At 50.0% G+C, this 20,522-nt stretch overlaps 9 protein-coding genes across 9 annotated transcripts; 7 read left to right on the top strand and 2 right to left on the bottom strand.

Moving 5' to 3' along the window:
* Window positions 1-176: 176 nt before the first annotated feature.
* Window positions 177-3,307, top strand: N7446_013703 (uncharacterized protein; the record flags this gene model as incomplete). The annotated part of the gene is made up of 5 exons (XM_058522443.1): window positions 177-1,415; window positions 1,469-1,579; window positions 1,627-1,644; window positions 1,698-2,579; window positions 2,633-3,307. The coding sequence occupies 5 exons, from the start codon at window positions 177-179 to the stop codon at window positions 3,305-3,307; spliced, it is 2,925 nt and encodes a 974-aa protein (XP_058365920.1).
* Window positions 3,308-3,683: 376 nt separating this feature from the next.
* On the bottom strand, window positions 3,684-4,608 carry N7446_013702 (histone H3 family protein). Its single transcript, XM_058522442.1, has 2 exons — window positions 4,395-4,608; window positions 3,684-4,316 (listed from the first exon to the last, which is right to left on the bottom strand). Exons 1-2 carry the CDS (start codon window positions 4,543-4,545, stop codon window positions 3,970-3,972), a joined length of 498 nt encoding a protein of 165 aa, XP_058365919.1. The 5' UTR covers window positions 4,546-4,608; the 3' UTR covers window positions 3,684-3,969.
* Window positions 4,609-4,849: 241 nt separating this feature from the next.
* Window positions 4,850-5,596, top strand: derA (putative ER-associated proteolytic system protein Der1; the record flags this gene model as incomplete). Its single annotated transcript, XM_058522441.1, has 1 exon — window positions 4,850-5,596. The coding sequence occupies one exon, from the start codon at window positions 4,850-4,852 to the stop codon at window positions 5,594-5,596; it is 747 nt and encodes a 248-aa protein (XP_058365918.1).
* Window positions 5,597-8,043: 2,447 nt separating this feature from the next.
* N7446_013700 (glycosyltransferase family 32 protein) lies at window positions 8,044-9,283 on the top strand (the record flags this gene model as incomplete). Its single annotated transcript, XM_058522440.1, has 4 exons — window positions 8,044-8,322; window positions 8,377-8,532; window positions 8,581-8,940; window positions 8,996-9,283. The coding sequence occupies 4 exons, from the start codon at window positions 8,044-8,046 to the stop codon at window positions 9,281-9,283; spliced, it is 1,083 nt and encodes a 360-aa protein (XP_058365917.1).
* Window positions 9,284-10,679: 1,396 nt separating this feature from the next.
* On the top strand, window positions 10,680-11,389 carry N7446_013699 (uncharacterized protein; the record flags this gene model as incomplete). The annotated part of the gene is made up of 2 exons (XM_058522439.1): window positions 10,680-11,013; window positions 11,082-11,389. 2 exons carry the CDS (start codon window positions 10,680-10,682, stop codon window positions 11,387-11,389), a joined length of 642 nt encoding a protein of 213 aa, XP_058365916.1.
* A 263-nt stretch (window positions 11,390-11,652) lies between these two features.
* his3 (imidazoleglycerol-phosphate dehydratase HIS3) lies at window positions 11,653-12,459 on the bottom strand (the record flags this gene model as incomplete). The annotated part of the gene is made up of 2 exons (XM_058522438.1): window positions 11,653-12,068; window positions 12,141-12,459. 2 exons carry the CDS (start codon window positions 12,457-12,459, stop codon window positions 11,653-11,655), a joined length of 735 nt encoding a protein of 244 aa, XP_058365915.1.
* Window positions 12,460-12,802: 343 nt separating this feature from the next.
* Window positions 12,803-13,310, top strand: N7446_013697 (uncharacterized protein; the record flags this gene model as incomplete). Its single annotated transcript, XM_058522437.1, has 2 exons — window positions 12,803-12,895; window positions 12,942-13,310. The coding sequence occupies 2 exons, from the start codon at window positions 12,803-12,805 to the stop codon at window positions 13,308-13,310; spliced, it is 462 nt and encodes a 153-aa protein (XP_058365914.1).
* A 1,379-nt stretch (window positions 13,311-14,689) lies between these two features.
* Window positions 14,690-18,553, top strand: N7446_013696 (uncharacterized protein; the record flags this gene model as incomplete). Its single annotated transcript, XM_058522436.1, has 1 exon — window positions 14,690-18,553. The coding sequence occupies one exon, from the start codon at window positions 14,690-14,692 to the stop codon at window positions 18,551-18,553; it is 3,864 nt and encodes a 1,287-aa protein (XP_058365913.1).
* A 769-nt stretch (window positions 18,554-19,322) lies between these two features.
* On the top strand, window positions 19,323-20,307 carry N7446_013695 (SDR family NAD(P)-dependent oxidoreductase; the record flags this gene model as incomplete). Its single annotated transcript, XM_058522435.1, has 2 exons — window positions 19,323-20,058; window positions 20,123-20,307. The coding sequence occupies 2 exons, from the start codon at window positions 19,323-19,325 to the stop codon at window positions 20,305-20,307; spliced, it is 921 nt and encodes a 306-aa protein (XP_058365912.1).
* Window positions 20,308-20,522: the final 215 nt, after the last annotated feature.

Here is a 20,522-nt window from a genome sequence, read left to right as displayed (position 1 = left end):
CGTCAAATGAGCAAAAAGAAAGGAGAGCATGCAAGAAATAGACCAAAGATATCGAGTCAAACAAAGCCAAGACAAGTTCCCAGTACATTATCGCATCCTTATCAGCTGACCGCCTGGGGTTTCTTCGGACCACACCACTACCAACTCACGAGTTTAACTACTCGCTTTTTGCTTTTATGAGCAGTGCATTTCGGGATGAGCTTCCCACCCCCGGCCACGGGCAATATCCGCAGTATATACCACCGCCGTATCAGCATGGGCCACTGCCCCCGCAGATGCTGTATAATGCCGGCCCTCCGCCAGCATCCTATGATGGCTATGGGAAGCCGGGGATGTATCCTCCCTCGATGATGGGATACTCGTATCCATCGACATATACTCAACCCCAGCCGCAAGTACAGCCGCGTCATCCCTCACAAACTCCTCCGCAGCAGCCACTTCAATTGCAGCAACCTCTCCAACAACCACCGCAGCCCCAGCCCCAGCCGCAACCACAACTTCTCCCTCAGCTACAGTCACCTCCACCTCGGCCTGCACCTGCACCTGCTCCTGCATCTGCACCTCCTCCTGCACCTGTGCATGCACCGGCACCTCCGCCTCCTCAGATTCAACAACAAATCCAGCAAGAAGACTTACAGCATCAGTTTGTGAATCCCGCGCAATTGTTTGTACAACAACCTCTGCCTACTGCCCCGCGATCCCGATACACCCAACTCCCTCAATATGCCGAGCCACCTATTATGCCAAATGCGAGCCCTTCGCAAATACCCCCGGGACCTTCGTTTGGCCCACCAGCTGCACCTGTCCATGTTGCTCCGCCTGCTGCTAGCCCTAGGCTGAAGACTCCAAGCAACCAAGGACCAGCAAACATCTATATCCAGCAGCAACCAAATCAACCGAAACCACAACCTCAACTGCAACCGCAGCCTCAGCCTCAGACGCAACCGCAACCACAACCCATCATCAAAGTCGAACCTAAGCAACCTCACATCTCCCCCAAAGTTGAAACCCAGCAGATCCATGCAACTCCTATTGCAACGCCGAAACGACCCCAGCCAGCCCCATCACCAGTGGCGCATTCTAAGCCGCAAGTCATGGTACCTGCCCCGTCTCCCGACGTTCAAGCAAAGATACGGACGCAGAATCAGACACCGAAGAAGCAGCAGACCCCACAGCACGTGGAAAAGAAGCGCCCGAGTCAGCATTCTGCTGAAAAGAATGGGAAGCCTCCAGCTGCCAAACCTGCGAAACCCCCAGTCGACTATCAGGTTCTCTTGTTGTCGTTGGCCGATGAATATCTCAACGCTGCTCATTCTCATGGAACAACTACGTCCCTTGCTACACGTGAGGCGGATGTTGAGGAATATTACAAACTAGTCGCTACTGGACTGGGCTGTTTAGAGGCTGTCTTGAAGGTTTGTGAACGCCTCGGTGTATAGCTTGTCATCGAAAGCTAACCAAATAGTAGAACTGGCGCTTGCAACCACGCAAAGAAGCGCTTGTGAGACTTCGCTATGCGCGTACGTTGTTCGAGGAAACGGACAATGATCTCGAGGCAGAAACCGCATTAAGCAAAGGAGTATGTTCATTTCCCTTATGTCTAGAAGCAAAGCTAACTTGATACAGATCGATCTTTGTGAACGAGTCAGTCAAAAGAACCTCTGAGAGGATATGTCTTAGTTACTGACTTTTTATAGAACCGTATGCTTGATTTGAAGTACAGCATGCAGCATCTCTTGGCGCGAATGATCCACAAGTCTAACCCCAGAGCTTCCTTGAAAGCTGTCGATGGCATGATTCAGGACGTGGAAGCATATCGCCATGCTGCGTGGGAGTACGCATTCCGTTTCCTCCGAGTAACGCTCTCATTGTCGTCCCCATCACACCAAGACTCTGTGCAGGCACTGCAGCACCTTCACAAGATTACAGCCATGGCAAGTCGGAACGGAGACAAGGCTGTCTCAGCAATGGCGGCTGTTATCGAATCACTGGCGCACTTGCAGCAAGGGACGAACTCGGACTCGATTGAGCAAGCGCAGCGTGCCGTGGCTGCTGCACGTAGCCATCAACTAAATGATGAGCTTCGCCATATCCCCCAACTTACGACCTTGATCCAGATGGTAGATATCTGCTGCAGCCTTCTTGAGTACGATGTCAACCAATCCGGTCAGAAATTAAAGATCATGCAGGCTTTGATGGATGAGACACTTGGTGACACCAACTGGCGTCCCGATGGATCATTCTCCGTCCCGCTCAATGGAAAGTCCGCCGGACCCTCCTCGATTGACACCGGTGATATCTTGCTAGTCCAGAATGGGACATTGTGGTTGAGCTTTAATTGGCTTCCCCAGCACGACCTATATGCACTTTGCTACTTCCTCAGTTCAATCACACTCAGTGCTAAAAACTCATACGATGGCCGGAAAGCAGAGAAGTATCTCGAGGAAGGGCTTCGCATGATCCAGGGCAACTTCAGAGCCCCTCAAGAGATTTCGGAATCCATGGCCAATGCCAACCGACGAGTGCAATGGCGTCAGTCTCTTTACTGCAACTTCCTTCTGCAGAGGTTTTCCTGGCGTGTTCTCGAACCGACTGGGAGCTCGCCAGCCAAACTCTCAATAACCTGCAACAGGTCTTCCAAGAGTTTGGCTCCACACTTCCGGACACCATTGAATGCTTAATGGAATATGCGGCCGGTACCATCGCACAGGCAACTGGCGATCTCAAGACCGCACTAGCAATCTTCCAATCGCCACTTCTGTCTCTCAACGCATCAACCAGCAAGACAGCCCGGAACGACCCATGCCGTGACACGCGCATCCTCGCTGGTATCAACAGCGTCCTGATAATCCGTGATCCGGCCCACCCCTCGCACTCCCTGCTACCAAGCGTTCTAGCCACCATCGATCCTTTCTGCCAAAGCAGTCCAAACAAGTACATCCAGGCCGCCTACTACCTAGTATGCGCAACCTTCCAATCCGAATCAACCATCCAGACCAAACAATACCTCCAACAGGCGCTCCAGTCTGCCACAGCTATCAGCAACAGCCAGATCACCTGCATGACGCTCACCTTCATGAGCTGGAAGTATTTCCGCGGCGTAGTCGGCGAGCAAGCCGAGAAGAGCGCGCGTGCTGGCCGTGCCATGGCCAAACGCGCAAACGACCGCTTGTGGGCTAGTGTCACTGACGATATGCTGGCCGAGACCCTAGAACGACAGGGCAAGAGCGAGGAGGCCCAGGGCGTTCGCGAAGAAGGCCAGCGCTTGGTGGCAGGCCTTCCCCCAGGTTTGAGTCGCTTTGCTTAGGGACCTCTCTTGATGGTTTTGACTTCTTTCTTGCTTTAGTAACAGCCCCATCTATCTTGTCTTTACTCTTTGTTTCAAGCTCATTTTTATGGGAGCGCTTCGTTATGATACCATTTGATGGCTACCCAGGAAAGGCGTTTGCTTTTTTCTTCGGTTATTCCCCACCTGATATTTCTTTCAATCATGGAATTGAGACCACATTTAATGCCACCATGGCCCCACCCCGATCACCACTGTTTGTTTTCATATTTACAGTAGGATGATAAGTTAAATGCTTTAACGAGGATAGCACCTCGACAAGATCATGAATTGCTTCACTCCGTATAGGAGAGTAGAAAAAGACAGGAACATCCGACATCCATAATGTACAAAGATCCTTGGTATACCCCAGCGCACAGCGACAACGCAAATGCAAATGCAATGCAAGCGCAACTGCACGTGAACGAAAGCTCGAAAGCTCGAGAGCCAGCAGTATTGAAAATATCAGAAAACACCACCGCATTAAACTCCATGCCCTCAATACGCCAGCTGAACCCACCTCAATCAATCACACGAAAGAAAGAAAAGAGGTTAAAAAGTCCACAAATAACCCACCGAATTAATAAATCCTCGCATTTAACAACGCACCATCCAATGAAATCAAATGAAACGAAAACAAAAAATCACCCTAAACCACCCCACACACCCCGAATTCTCCTCGCAAGCTGAATATCTTTCTGCATAATAGTAACCCGCTTAGCATGCAATGCGCAAAGATTCGTATCCTCAAATAGATGAACAAGGAAAGCCTCGGCAGCCTCCTGCAGTGCTTGAATAGCATGCGACTGCCAGCGCAATTCGGCACCGACGTCGGCGGGGAGAAGATCGAGCGCCACTTCACGGACTAAGCGGGCAAAGGGTAGTTTCGCGATGAGCAGCTCGTAGCCGCGTTGGTATTGGCGGATTTCTTTTAGGGCTTTTGTGCCTGGTTTGTAGCGGCGGCGGCGCCCTGTAGGGGTTGGGTCGCCCGCTGGGTTTGGGTGTTAGATTGGATTGGATTGGATTGGATTGAGAGGACGGTGAGGGTGAGGGTTGGGGATAGACATACGTTGGACATCGGCTGCTGTCTTTGCGGGTTGCTTCCCTTTCGCGATTTTGCGCGCTTGTATTGGTGAGTCATCTGCGGCAGCTGTCGCGACTGTTTTGCGACCCTTTTGTGCGCTGCCTGGTGCTGACTTTCGTGCCATTTTGGGTGGCATTGGGGATGTAGGAGAATGCCGTGTGCTGGCGCGTGTTTGTTTGGGGGTCGTTGACACGCGATCAATTGCGACCTGGCAGTTAGGCGAGGCGATAGCGGGTTGTCTTTGTATCCCAGTATTCGTTAATCGAGTATAGATGCGCAGATAGCCCTCGAGGGGAAGAATAAATCTCAATATGAACTATTTCGGTGTTAGCGTCCCAGCCCCCGTGTTTGTTCACGCGTCATGGCACGTGATATCTGGCCTTATCGAAGGACACCTGGAGATCTACTTTCACTTACTCTCACACCTCTTTCTCATCAACATGGCTGCACTCTGGGAGAACAATGGGCAACCAGGCCAATTTCCTCTCGAGCAGTGGTTCTATGAGATGCCGCCCGTCACCCGGTGGTGGACGGTAGCCACGGTGGTAACGTCGCTGCTAGTACAATGCCACATTGTGACCCCATTCCAGCTATTCTACAGCTTCCGCTCGGTATACGTCAAATCGCAATACTGGCGACTTCTAACGACGTTCCTCTATTTCGGACCGCTCAATCTCGACTTACTATTCCACGTCTTCTTCCTACAACGATACTCCCGCCTGTTGGAGGAATCATCCGGCCGCTCCCCGGCTCACTTCGCATGGCTGATTTTCTACGCCATGACTTGCCTTCTCATCATCTCGCCTTTCCTTTCATTACCGTTCCTTGGCTCGGCACTTTCATCTAGCCTGGTTTACATCTGGGCCCGCCGCAACCCCGATACTCGTCTTAGTTTCTTGGGACTGTTGGTTTTCACGGCGCCTTACCTGCCTTGGGTGTTGATGGGATTCAGTTTGATAGTGCATAAGACTGTGCCCAAGGATGAGATTCTCGGTGTTGTTGTTGGCCATATTTGGTACTTCTTCAATGACGTTTACCCGCCTCTACATGGTGGCCACCGGCCATTTGATCCGCCTCGGTGGTGGCGGCGTATTTTTGAGGCTAGACCTGCTGTCAATGAGCGTAATACGGGTGCAACAACTGTGAACCGGGAATTTGTGGCGGCTGCAGCGCCTGAAGTCCGATGAATGGACGGATCCACAAGGAATTGGAGATTCCATCTATCGCGTCGAAATCCGATGGTCAACCGCATATCTGGAAGATCGACATCCACACTGGTATAGTAAAGATACCGATCCGTTAATCTGGTGGCTTCCGTACTTTTATGACGATGCTTGAACATGTGGAATATTCAGCAAGAAGCTGAACGGTAGCCAAAGCCCCTTGCCCAACTCGCGCCCGGTGAGAGTATTCCAGGAGTGAACAGCGGACCCGGGCATGGATAACGGTGATGTAGCATCACTGGCTTTTCCCGAAGAACGATGCGATCAAAGGTAGCCAAAGGGTAGTCGGTGATCATTTCGTCTGATATGACATGTGCTCTTTGACCCCAGGCCTCCTTGTGATGTATGGAAGGACTCATAGGTTAGGTTCAGCCGATACCTCGAGAGCGTGTATGTGTTTAATTTTTATTTGCATTGAAATCGCCGAGATACCCAATCATTCCCAAATCATATCATCATTCAAAAGCAGTTATCCTTGAGATAGATAAAAGCACATGAAACATGAGACACTTGACGCACCAAACGCACGTCCCTCTGTGTATTATTGTTTAAAGTAAAATAGAGTACAAACACCGCGTGATTCATGCATCGAATTAAACACCTTACAACCAAGTCAAGCGCGAGTACAGGTACATGTACATGTACATAGCTGTACAGCCTCATACAGGCCTGCAAGATAACCTGATCGACGCTGACATTGACGTAGTGCAATCCTTAAATATAATTAGAACAGAATAAGCTACAAGTACATGTAAGTGACGCATTCCGACTTAGCCACAGCCGCGTTTCAGCTGACAGGCAGATACATTAGCTAACTATAGCTAACTGATCAAGTTACCGTAAGTTAGTTACTGCACGCTGCTTATATCGAATAGGAATAATCATCAACATCATTTGTCCTAACCAGCCACTCCAGTCACCAAAACAGCCAAAACACGGCCGATCACAGCGCTGTCCCTTGTGATAATCATCGCACGGCAAGCGATCTGCGCGACCTAATACACCGGTGTGCTACAGTAGAAGTGACGGAGAGTGGTATACATATAAGTGATAGGCCATAGTAATCTGTATAGTGGATGCTAGGTCAATGTACATCTGTATATCAATCCCTATCAAGTTAGCAACAGGGACTACTATAACGCTTAGCCCCCAACCCACCCACGTCACAAAGCGCTGATCGCATCGAAACCTGGAGTCCGGAGAAGACACGATTGCCGATCTTGTCGGCAGTGCACTATACGTCAAGCTGCAGAGAGTAAAGTGTGGCTATTCGAGTTCAGATTGACTGGGTGAACCGTGGGCTGGTGGACTAGGCTGACGCCATCCTAGCGGGTTTGTGGGGGCGGTTTCAACGTACCAGAGCCAAGTGATTATGTGGAGTGATAGTGTGTTCCCATGGTAATCGTATTCGTGTGTCGGTGGTGGTTGTGGTACACTAGGCAGTAGTTTTAATTTTTTACAGTTAGTTATATAGTTACATTATTTTAATGCACTCTAGGCTACATGTATTATCTTATGAGCGTATTCGTATAGAAGTCTCCAGCCGTAACATTTTATGAGGGCCCCACGTTCAATGTCTGGTGATGTGTCGGCGAATCGGTGGTAATTCCACGATATGAAAGGTTGGTTCTGTGCTCTTAACCGGAATAGATTTAAATGGCAAAGGCGTTCTTATCTCAGGGCTACGTGTACATGGCGCTGTTTCAGGATTACATTGTATAGTAAGATTATTATCTGCTTTAGCGTTTAAACGTGCCTATATTCTGGGGCTGTAAGTGGACAAGATGCTATGCTGGGCACATTAGCCCAGCCTCGGCTTCTCGGCTTCAAAGTACTTGCCTGAATAGGTTGAGTGGAGATTTCCCCCACAGGCTATTTACAGTACGCAAGTTCAACAGCTTACTTTACAAGAGTTAGTTTAATTATTATAGACAGTGCAGCTACTCTACTAAACTCACTACCAACACTAACTATTAAACTATTAAATATTAATTACAACTACATGTTGAGTATGGTATTGTACTCAACAGTTTCCAAAGTTTATCCCCTGTGTCGCCCCACCACACTAGACCTAAATAGTTCTACTCAGCCACCTTAGCCTCGTACGGCCCTTGGAACCCCTGTACGGTACAGTATTTCCCCTATGTCGCTGGGGTCTTTTTTTTGCCTTCACTCCCTCTTTAGTCTCCCCACTCGTCACTCCTTAGCTGTTCTGTTTAGTCCTCCCATCTCGTCTCGCATCTCGCCTCTCCTTTGATTTCTTCACCCGCGTGGAATTGGCGCTCATTCCACTTCAAACCTCAACCGGCCTCAGGGTCTGAATATCGACACGACTTGACGACTTTTAAGCATTGTTCAATTGGTCGCGCATTGTTCCCTCGATTTCCGCGCTTGTCTCCTACACCTTCACCATGCGGCGTGGTCTCCTGATCTTTTGCCTCGTCAACCTCCTCATCTTGTCACTGCTCGTTCGCAGTGTCTCGACTCTTCTCTCGCTACTCGTCGAAGATGCCGCGGCCGACGCGATTCACCGCGCTGAACTGCCGTCGCCCAACTCCAGTCTGATCGAACAGCGACCCCAGATCATTCCTAAGATCATCCACCAGACGTACAAGAATGAGACCATTCCGGAGGTCTGGGTGGAGGCTCAACAGAGCTGTATCGACTTGCACCCGGATTATGAGTACATTGTATGTCCAACCCCGACACTTTGCTCAGGGTCAAATCGCTAACCCATACTCTAGCTCTGGACAAACGAAAAATCGCGCGACTTCATTGCTGCTGAATACCCATGGTTCCTGGACACCTTCGATGGCTACAAGTACCCAATCCAGCGCGCCGATTCCATTCGGTACTTCGTTCTCGCGCACTACGGTGGAACCTACATTGATCTTGACGACGTATGTATTAGCGTGACACCTGGATTGTTCGTTTACTAACGAAAGCAGGGCTGCAACCGCCGGTTAGATCCTCTCCTCTCCTACCCCGCTTGGGTTCGCCGCACAGTGCCAACCGGTATCTCCAACGACGCCATGGGCTCCGTGCCGCAACACCCCTTTTTCCTACGTGTGATCGAGTTGCTGCAACAGTACGACCGCCACTGGCTCCTCCCCTACATCACGGTCATGTATTCGACAGGTCCATTGTTCCTGTCTGTGATCTGGAAGGAGTACATGCAGGATAAGCCAAGCGAGGCTGGGCGCGTCCGCATTCTTATGCAGGATGAGTACAACAAGTTCTCGTGGAGCTTCTTTACCCACCACCGGGGTAACAGCTGGCACGGCAAGGACGCACATCTCATCTTCTGGGTAAGTCGCTGTTTCAGTTCATTCCAAATCAAGGCAGTAAACTAACATACCAAAGATGGGCCAACATTGGGTCTTCCTCACCATGTGCGGGTTCCTCGTTGCTGGAATCGTTGGATTCTGCCTTTGGTGGAGCTACGGCCGCATTATGCTTCTCGGTGCCCAATACCGCTACCGATACACAAAAGTGCCTACTCTCCTCAGTCCGTCGCGCTTGTCGACTTCACCAACAAGGCGATCACGACTTACCGTACCAACGATCCTTCGCCGAGTCAGCTTCAAGGAAGACGAAGAATCAGGCGGTGCCACCGAAACCTCCTACGAACTCGGTCGACGCGATGACTAGATGTCTGATTATGCTTTGATTTCGATTCGACTGATACCTGCGATTTCCGATATCTGAATTCTTCATCTCATTGTATTTGTCTGTATCGATACGGCCTCGGATACGATCTCTGCATCAGCATTTACTACTGTGTATACTTTTATTCTTTTCTCTCTTGTTTATGAGCGCATGCATGGTGTCTCTCAATCCCGTGGCGGGATCCTGGATTGAATGCTCACCTGGAGCAAATCATTGAGGTTTTTGTCTTACTCTTTTTATTACTTGCTTGGACATGCTACTGCGCTTCGCTACGCCTGTGTGTCCCGATTGGCTCCGTCCAGCTTCTCACCATCCCCTCATCTTCACTTTCACCTCTGTGGCACCCTATTGATTTGTAAACAAGTTAGATTTCGATTCTGGGTGATGGTGACGATCTTGGACCTCTGGCCTGTTTTTTGTTCTTTCTATTTGCACACACGTTGATACGGAGATCTCCAGGGGAGAATGATGAATCAATACTCGTGGCTTTTGAGTCCACATGATCTATTTACTTCCTGCACAATGTAACCCAGTAATACGACTCAGTCAAAGCAATTAAGTACGGCACAAATGCAACCTCCGCATAACTTGAAACACATGTCAACGGCAACTCCAAACAAGCGTTTCAGCACCCCTGAAACCATTCCATCCATCCAATGACAACACCTGCGTGCCTTGCATAGACAATGCAGCAAGAAGCGGCCCTAGCCCATAAACCACAATAAGCTTTCCGACTGGCTCCATCAAGCCGCGTAGGGTCGATCGCGAGGCGAGTCTCACCATAGTACATGCAGTTAGGGTTTCTTCAGTAAAAGAATCCCCTCTATTCTATCCTTTCCTGCAATTTTCAGTTTACTAGCCCGTTTCATTTCCAACAGTCATGCACAACTTCTAATAGACAAGTCATCTGTCCTACCTTGATTTGGGGGCAACTCCGTCATTTAACATACTTCGGCTGGCATTCTCCGCGCCTACGCCTGTGCCTACTATGTAGGACTACAGTAAGTAATGTAGGGAAGTACATGTATTTTCGAGGCGGTATTCGCCCCCCACCCTCCCCTTTGTATGTTCCCAGCTTCTTTGTATTATGCGCTAGCACGCATGTTTCGTACACTGTTTCTTGCCTCTGGGGGGTATGTTGTAGGGTTTATAAATATGGGTTGGGTTGCGCTCTTGTGTTCTATACTGGCATATCATTTTCCTCCGGTCATTGGTTACTCGAGTCTTTCCTGAACTTGATTATTGTTCTCTTTATCTTGTGATTTGGTTTCTTTGGAACTATCTCTCACGTTTTCCACTATACACCATCTACTCAACCTACAACCATCTCAACTCTACACTCTACACAACAAAACAAAAACAACAAACTCAATACAAAATGCACGTCCCAACCCTCCTCCTAGCCTTAACAACCCTAACAACCGCAACGCCCTTCCCTTTCCACCTGACCGGCCTCAACCGCGCCGATGCAACAAGCATAACGCAATCCCAAATGGAAACCATCGCCCCCAAATCCAAAGATTGCGACAACCCACCGGCAGAAGGCGAGTGCGCAACAGGCAAACAAGCCGCCAAGTTCACCTCCCAGTCATTCGATACGTACCAGGTGACCAACAAGGCCGAGCAGGCCGCTATCATTTCCCTGATGGCATTCGAGAGTGATGATTTCAGGTATAATAAGAATCATTTCCCGGGTGTTGCTGGGCAGGGGAGTGAGTATACCAAAAACATCCTTGATCACAGCCATGACCCATATACTGACCTGAGATCGTATAAACAGCCCGAAACATGCAATCGCCATCCTACAACAAAAAATACGCATCGTCCATCCCAGCCTTGAGCGATAAACTAGCTAGTGTCTCCAATGACCCAGCTGCTTTGTTGGATTTGCTGAGGAATGATGGTACTTATGACTTTGGGTCTGGGGCTTGGTTTTTGACAACGCAGTGCTCTAAGGAGGTGCGGACTGCTCTTGCTGCTGGTGATGAGAGTGGCTGGAGCCGGTATATTTCTGATTGTGTTGGGACTTCTGTTACGGATGAACGGAAGGAGTATTGGGAGAGGGCTGTTAAGGCTCTTGGTGTTTAGTTTGATGGTTTGGTTTGGGTTATGTCTTGCGTTAGGGTTTGCTACTTGGTTTGATTTGATTTCATTTGCATTGGGTTGAAGAGCTGGCTCTTTGATGTAGGATATGGCGTTATGGTGTTGGGGTTTAGTTTGGCGTAACGTTTTAGTACTTCTCATGCATGATGATAAGTTATATCATATACCGTATCTCGTTTCATTTCATACATCACTTTTATATATATCTCTATCCCCATTTCTCACCCTCTCCACTCTACCGGAGATCCTTACAAAACACCCTTAGTACTAACAACATCCCCAGCCCCAACTTGCCCCGCAACCCTACGCTTACAAGCAGTCCGAATAGCAACAGCAAGCGCCTTAAACGCACTCTCAGCGCGGTGGTGATCATTATCACCATAAGTACAACCAACATGCAACGTCACACCCGCAGCCTGCGCAAAACTCTGCAAACCGTGCGTGATCATCTCAGTGCTGAGATCGCCGATCTTCTCGCGCTTGAAGCCGAGGTCGATGACTGCCCACGGTCGGCTGGAGAGATCAATGACTGCCCATGAGAGTGCCTCGTCAAGGGGTGCGTCGCCGCGGCCGAAACGCTCGAGGGATTGGCGGGCGCCGAGGGCTTTTGTGAATGCTTCGCCGACGGCGAGGAATGTATCTTCTGTTGTGTGGTGGTCGTCGACTAGCGGTTATTAGCATTCCGATTAATTGCGGGCAATTGATATAATATGATATGATATATGTATGGACTCACTGTATAGATCACCCTTGGCGCGGACAGCCAGACTCATCCCGCCGTGCTTGGCCAGCGCGTGCAGCATGTGGTCTAGGAACCCAATGCCGGTGCTAATGGTAATTTGCTGGGTCGGGGTGAATTGTGTCGCATGGCCGGCATCCTTGGGGGGGGACAATGCCCTTCTTGGCGGCTTCGGCTTCTTGGGGGTCTGTCGGGGCGGGGAAGTGGGTGGTTGGCTCGTAGGGGGGAGAGGGCCGCCGTCGAGGGAGAGCGAGACTTGGATTTTAGTCTCGTTGGTTACGCGGGAGATCACCGCTGTGCGTGCGGAGAGAGACATTGTGAGATGGTGTGATGTATGAAGTATGTAGCTGATACTCCGTAATCGGGATTCTTTTTTGTCTGAGTCGTCGGGAGAATTGTTGATCCGCATTATCAAATACCGAGATGTCTCTCGTCTTTTGCTTTTCTTTACTTGCTCTATTTCAGCTGGCTGGTCCAGATATTTTATTTCATTTTAATATTCTCAATTCAAACTGCACTCTTGTCTTACATCACTGAGCACACCTCCCATACCTACCACATCTACGACACCTATACCCTCCTGTTTATCGCAACCCCACGGAAGCTCGGATCGATAAGGATACAAACAATTCCTTTGAACTGCTTTCAAATATAGCAAGATGCCACCACCATCAAACCAAAGGGCCGATATCGAGCCCCCGGAGGAAATCACCATGATCGCTGCCCAGGGTTTCATGACGGGCGCATTCCGCGTATGTCGAACAGCAAACCCTGACCAACTTAGCTAACACCGTCCAGTTCGGCTCCGTCTCCATCCTGGCTCATATGATCATGAACCTCCCCCACCCCTTCGTCTTCTCCGCACCAAGTCCACCTGCCCACCCCGCTACACAACCCCGTCCCCGTCCGTCCATCTTCTCCCGTGATTATCTTCGTTCCCGGCTCTTCCACCGCCCACTCGAGGGTTTCTCGGAATGGATCTCCCCGGGCTCCAAAGTCTACCGCGGTCTGACCCCCCAATTCAAGGTCTTCCTGCAAATGGCAGCTGTGACGCTGGGTGGATGTATCTGGGCAGAGAAACGCGTCACGGAGTACATTGACCTAGTTCGAAAGATTAAACGTGCAGAGCGGATGCAAGCGGAGAGGGCGCAGGGTACACGTCCTTAATGAGAGCATAGAGCAGAGATCAGAGAGAGCGTGGAGAAGTTGTCTGCTATTGGCAGGCTATGGGCTTGACCGCTTCGCCAAGGCAGGACGCCCAAACCTGATATCCCTGCTTCGAAATCCCGTTTCCTCTGGGAGAGGAAAGGTTTATCCGCCGATCTCGTTTGGTTCCGTCACCGATGACGCCAGGTTTCTGGGGATGATGAGCTTCCCCTTGATCACCATGCTGATCTCATTGCGATCTCCCTTTGGGGCACATCCAATGCCGTAGAGCGCCATGGTGCGTGGAGCGCCTAAATTGTCGATCATCCCAGGTGGAGTGGATCTTGGATGCAAATCTCATCACAAACTGTACATTAAATGAGGGAAAGGAGGTGAGAAGAAAGTAGTATATGAAGTATAATGTATACTGGCTTAGGCTTAGGCTTGGGCACAGGTACAGGTACAGATACAGGTATAGTGCAGGTACATGTACAGGTACCAGGCACATAATGACAAGGATCATTTGATATGCAACAATAATCCCTGCTCTACAGTACCAGTAGAGTCTACTATCGACTCTGAGTGGATCAAGCCTCTTACGTGTATTCACTCCGGATTCGACTTGTCGCGAATGTCTCAAAATGCGGGCATAAGCGCCGATGGTTATACTTCCCACAATCTTCATGCTGAAGGGGATATAGTAAATTATAGATAACAGTAAAAATAAGAAATAGAGCACCACAATTAAATGACATTGAAGTCGCCAAATAATGATTGTAGTAAGTGAAACACATCCAGTGTTGGGGCAAATCTTTAGCTGCATCCGTCCATTCCTCCTTTTCCCCTCAACTTCTTCACCTGGAGTGAAATTCTTCCCTTCTCACCTGGGCACACTCGCTATTTTCGCTGTTCTCGTCTTTCTGTTTTCATCACCTTCTCCCCCGCCTCTCCTCCCTTGCCCTGATCGGCTCTGATATCCTCAAATTAGCTTTGTGACACGAACTATCAGACTGATCAGGCTTCCGTTCTGGTCTATTGATTTGTGGCGAGATACTCTTCCGGAATACTTGCAACCAGCTTGCCACATTGTTGACAGGTGCCAGGCGCGTCTGGGGTTTTCCTAGATATAGTCGCAGGTCCCGCTTTAGGAAGATTACTCTGGTGTTAGCAATTGCTGATTGCTTCCATGGCGCCCTGACGGTTTACAGTATGTACTACCTTCCCCTCACTCTCTCCCACACCTCAATCTTTGCGTCTAATTTGGCCATGACGAGAATTACTGCTAACCGGTCTCAGTAAGAACGACGTTGAGGTCGTCGAGATAAGCTTCTTTTCTCAGCACTCGCGCTGCTGCTCTTCACTTGATACCCCGTGTTCCTGTACCACTTCACGTTACCGACATGGCCGAAATCATTGGCAAACGAGAACGAAGAAAGAGTCTGAGCGTGTTCAGCCCGTCCTCCACATCGACTCCCCCGACCCGGCCGTCACTCCATGACCGAACACCCTCGGATGATGTCCTGACACGCGAGAAGAAAACCCGCCGCAATTCTGGCTTCTTTGGCCGGTCTCAGAGTCCGAACAGATGGTCTAACACGTCCAACAAGGGTCGTCCTGGCACAGCAGGCTCGGAAACCACCGCTTTACCCCAGCTCTCCACATCCATTGAGACCCCTCGCCCGCGGAGGAAGTCTTTACAGAAGAAGCGAACCTCGGTTTTTGGATCTCTTAGGTCTCTACACTCTTGGGAGGACGATGACCCTCTATCTGCCTCTGTCGCCTCGGTGGGAGACGATCACAGTGCGGCCAGTCCCCGAAATGGGATTTGGTCATCTGCGATCCTCCACCATGGGGAAATCCAAACGACCGGGGGCATGTGGAGAAAAAAGAGCCAATACCTCGTTCTTACAGATACCCATATCGTTCGTTTCAAAAATCAAATCAAGGCCGCCGATGCCTTTCCTTCAGTCCCTGCTTCATACAACACGCGAGCGCCGGCTTCCCATCGCCAATCGGTGGCCTCAATCAGTTCATTACAGGATATGCAGCTAATGGCGTCCGGTGATGCATCTGCTGGAATCCCATTGAACAGCATTATTGCAGTATACATGTTGGAGGATGCACGGCTCTCACCCACGGTCGAAGTGGCCTATCTGGACGAACGTACCCATAAAGCCACATTGGTCCAGATGCAGACATCTGACTTGCAAGAATTGAACCTCTGGATGGTGGGCATCCGTCAAGCCGCCAAGATGGCCAGAGCAAACTACCCACTACCATTCAGCGGGGCTTCAGTCGAGTACGTAACTCGTATGCTGGAGCACGAGCGAGATTACGACCCAGAGGCGTTCCGCATGTTCCGGGTTATTCAAATCGCCTCCAGCAAATCAATCACTCGCTCTTCCTCGGACGATCTCACTAAGCTGTCTCCTACAGGCTGCTACCTTGCCATTGGCTCACACAAGCTTCACCTACTGCCCATGCAGAAGACTAACAATCGGTCATCGGTGGTATCATTGTCAGATTGGGAGGCAGGCACTTCATTCGGTCTGATGAACTTGACTGGGTTGTCCATGGAGTATGGCGATGATAGCTTGCATCTCACTTTCAGGGTTCCTCTCAAGAAATCTTTCAACGTGTTCCTGGCTTCGGTTCATTCTGTCGAAGTTGCATGTTGGATCCGACAACATACTGAATTCCTACGTCCACTGTGGACCCGGCAGCCCTATGATTTTGTTGTTCCAAAGGGACTGCAAAACGACGACAATTTCCCGCCTGTCGCTCTGGACGAGGACTATGGATGCTTTGACCGTACACTGGTCGCCTACTCCGCTAGCTACGACATTGACACTTCCAACATTCGCTATACCATCGACCACGAGTGCGAGGATGCGCCATGTTTCCGTCTTCTCAGACCGGCTTCAGCGAACCACTCACGGTACAGCGCATTGGAACTCATTGCGGTCATGCGCGCACTTCGCTACAACGAATTCTTCCGGTCAATTTCATTCCGAGGTGTCAATCTTGATGCATTGCAGGGTCTGCGTGATGTACACGGAGTTGATTCAGACGTCCATCTCGACCGAGGAGGTTCCTCAGTGAACATCCCAGGCCAGGCAAACCTGACCGTCCTCTCGCAGGAAGTGCGCGCTCTAGCATTGAAGAGTAAATGGCTGCGCCGACTCGACTTTTCGTACTGTCTTACACGCACGCCAACGCCGACTTTGGAGAAAGGCACCCGGGATCCCGGATGTGGCATTCCAGAAGCTATTTTCCCTGTCTGCCGCCGAGAATTGACCAGCGTGGACTGGGTTGTGCTCAACGGTATCAAGCTCGGTGAGTCAGATCTGGACTATCTTGTCGATGCCGCGTCACAGAGACGCAGTCACCTGCGAGCTTTGGAGGTTGGGGACTGCGGATTATCCGTGCATGACCTTGATCTTCTTTTGTCGACTATCGTTGCGCAAGAATCAACACTTGAGGCAATCAACATTTCAGGAGTGCAGGGTCGGTTGAACCCCGACGTGCTCCAGCAGTATATTGGGTATTTTGGCCAAATCCGCAAAATCAACTTGTCTCGCATTTCACGGACTTCCGGCACCGAGCCGCTAATCACAGCTGAGATGCTGTTCAACTGGCGACTTGAGGAGCTGGCTCTTAGTCGGACGGCTGTCAACCGCGAGACTGTTGACGCTATTGCTACTTATCTGGCTAGTGATCGGTCCCGGAATCTTCGTGTGCTTCGACTTGATCAGTGTGGTTTGACGGGTGAGGATGTGGCTATGTTCATGCACTCGATGTCGGTAGAAGGTGCACGCAGCCTGCATTTGCATGTCAATGAGAACCGCCTCGACGATGGATGCTCGTTCATTTTCAATGCGATTGCAAAGAATAAGACTCCATCGCATGTGTCCATGCGGATGATTGATTTCAAGAAAGAAGATCATTTCCGAGAGCTGGTCGAGTCGCTTCGGAAGAACTGCACGCTTCAATTCTTGGATATTTCGAAGGCTTCGCTTCCGTACGATGCTAGTCCCGAGACTTGTCGCTCGCTGCAGTTGATGTTTGAGGAGAATGAGACGCTCGAGGCTTTGGATATCAGTGGAGACAACGCGCATCTTGATGTTGCACGCTTCGGTATCGGACTTAACCTTGCGTTGACCGGTCTTAAGAAGAACAAGTCGCTGAAGGTTTTGAGGATCGAACATCAGAAACTTGGTCTACAAGGCGCGAATACTCTGGCGTCTGTCTTGGAGGAGAATGATTTTCTGCGCGAAGTACACTGTGAGAACAATGACATCAATCTCCAATCCTTCACGGTGTTGGTCAATGGTCTACAGTGCAACCGTTCCCTTCTTACCCTCTCCTGTATGGACCGAGACCGACTTCAGTCCCTCGAAAAGGTGCGCCGCGAGGTTGACAATGTTCGATGGGACGTTAGCGCCAGCGCTCAAACCTCCACGGCGAACTCGATCCGTCGATCTCTGTATGCAGCGATGAGCGTTGGACAATCGCACGGACATCGGCTGAGCAAGGCACCACCGCCAAGTGTTGCATCCGCACTGGAAGCTTCGCCATTCGCCAACCACAACGTAGAGCTTGTTCTGGAATCGCTGAACCAAAGATGGGACATGGAAGTCGCCCGCCTTCGTCGATATCTCCTACGCAACTACAACTTTGCCCACGGACTCGAAGACGCCGAACTAGATGACTCCGCCAGCGACGGACGACCCGCAACAGCAGCGAGCCTTGGCACAATGCTGGACAATCTCAAATTCGACGTCGCCATTTCAGCAGATGAAATCCGCCCGTCTCCACCCGATGAATCCCCAGCTCTCTCCCAGCTCACAACAACATCCTCCATCCAATCCATGCAAAATATCGAATCCAACGCTACTACTCCAAAGTCACCCTCCAAAGTCCGCCCTCACACTGCTCGTGCCGTCCCATTCGACTATGGCTCCACCCCATCCTCCCGCCTCGCTCTCCCCGTCCCAGCCGTACCATCAACAGTCCAGAAACCAAGCAGCATCCGCAGCACACGCAGCTCATCCAGTACCGTATCCACAGGTACAGGCAGCGCCCGCAGTGCCTACGGCATGGCCTCATCCACACTGAGGGGCTTCCTCAGCGGGACCGCATTGAGAGAGCGTCGCCGAGCAGACGCAGCGCGTCCATCACCCGCGCCTGTGTGCGTCTCGAACGATAAACCACCACAGCTGGAGTGGACTCCTCCCAAGCTTGACTTGCAAGAGCTGCAATAGCCGGACACTATCGTCTCTACACCATCATATCACCTCTCCCTTGTACATAACTCCTCCCTCAACACGAAGCCTGGCTTTACCGCCTGGGATTGATATATACGACCCCGGGTTTCATGTTCATACCTATACTTCTCCTCTTTTCTTCTCCTTGTGGATCCGTTCTCACATGGCCAGGCGGCTCCGATACCCTGGCGTTCATACCCTGTCTTGATTCAGGCGTTTCCATTTATCCATTTTGCAAGCTTTTCACTTCCAATTCAAATATCATCGATATCCTCGCCCTCTCATTTCCATCCCCGTTCCAGTTGGATTTTGGGACTTGCTTTTACTTCTTACGGATTTATCAATATCCTCATTTTGCTGTTTGCTGCTTGCTACTTGCTTTTCACTTCCTCAACTCATTCTTGGCGCTTATGTCTGCATCATGACTAGTTAATGTTTACGTATGTCCGCTTGGGAGGGACTTGTCAATCATTTCATGGCGTTTTTGTGCTTGGACTTTTCTCTTACTGTAGATCCTTCTCGTCATAATTTGTAGATATGCAAATGTAAAAGGAAGAACGAATACACAATGATAGATTGAGATGACCACTGGGGTTAAGTCCAGCCTAAATCCGCCCAGCTAAGTCCGAGTAAGTCCGTCTACATCTATAGATACAACCCAATGTAAACAGCACCTCAAGCTATAAGTTATACCACCATCCACTTAAGACATAATCCTCGTCTCCATTCTATCATCACTTTAGTCTACAACCCACAACCCACAAAAATGCCTACAAAAAGCCAACTCAACGCCCAAAACTGCCGCCAATTCACTCAAACCCTCCACAAAACTCCATACCCAGAACTGAACCCCTCAACAAACCCCCTCCCAAACAACTACACAGTCTGCATCCTAGGCGGCCACGGCGCAGCAGGAACAGGCCTAGCAAAAGCCTACACTACAGCAGGCGCCTCAGGAATAATCCTCGCAGCACGAACAAAACCAGCCCTAGAAGAAACAGCCACTGAACTCCGACACATAAACCCAAATATCAAGATCGTCATCGTAGAATGTGATATCACATCTAGTTCAGCCGTCCAGGACCTAGCACGCACAGTTACACGCGAGTTCAACTCCAGGCTTGATGTCGTTCTCGTTAACTCTGGATTCTCTGGTCCGATGGTTATGGATGTAAAGGATGAAGAGCCTGATTGGTTTAAATTGGCCTTTGAGGTTAATACCCTTGGGACGTTCCATGCCGCGCATTATTTGTTGCCGATGCTGGTGAGGGATGATACTGGGAATGGCGGTGGTAGTTTCATTGCGATTTGTTCAATGGCTGCGCCGACTGTTGCTGGGTTTGGGGCCCATGCTCATTATTGTGTGAGTAAAGCTGCTCAGGCGAGACTTGTTGAGATGGTTTATGAGCAGTATGCTGGCCGGGGGGTGTTTTGTGCTAGTGTTCATCCTGGTGGTTTGAAGAGTGAATTTTCTAAGTGTATGCCTGAGGAGTTTATGCACTGTGAGTTTCTTTCCTTGTGTTCTTTGCGTTATTTGAATATGTTGCTGACTTTGTATATCTATAGTGTTGACTGATAGTCCCGATTTGGTTGGTGCTTTTTGTGTTTGGCTTACTAGGCCTGGAGGGGAGCAGAGGGAGGCTTTGAATGGTCGTTTCCTTTCTTGTAAATGGGATGTGAAGGAGCTTGAGGCGAGGTTTGCTGAGATTCAAGAGAAGGATTTGTTGAGGTTTATGATTGCTGTGGATTGAGTTTGGTATGGTTGATATTGCTACTGTTGGAAGATAAATACGTTAAGTTATTGTACCCGCGAACATGCAACAACTTACAGGCAGAGTCATAAACGGAAAGCACAAAGTACTAACTCAACTGAAATGCTTCCAAAAACGCCCGAATGTATGTTTAACAGTATGTATAATGAACACAAAAAAACTGCAGGCAGGAGATAATCTATACTTTACAAGAA

Source organism: Penicillium canescens (assembly GCF_028828765.1).
Source record: "Penicillium canescens strain IBT 15451 chromosome Unknown utg000011l_segment0_segment0, whole genome shotgun sequence".
NCBI classification, from domain to species: Eukaryota; Fungi; Ascomycota; class Eurotiomycetes; order Eurotiales; family Aspergillaceae; genus Penicillium; species Penicillium canescens.
Note: the sequence above shows the minus strand (reverse complement) of the source record. Positions and strands in the feature narration are given on the sequence as shown.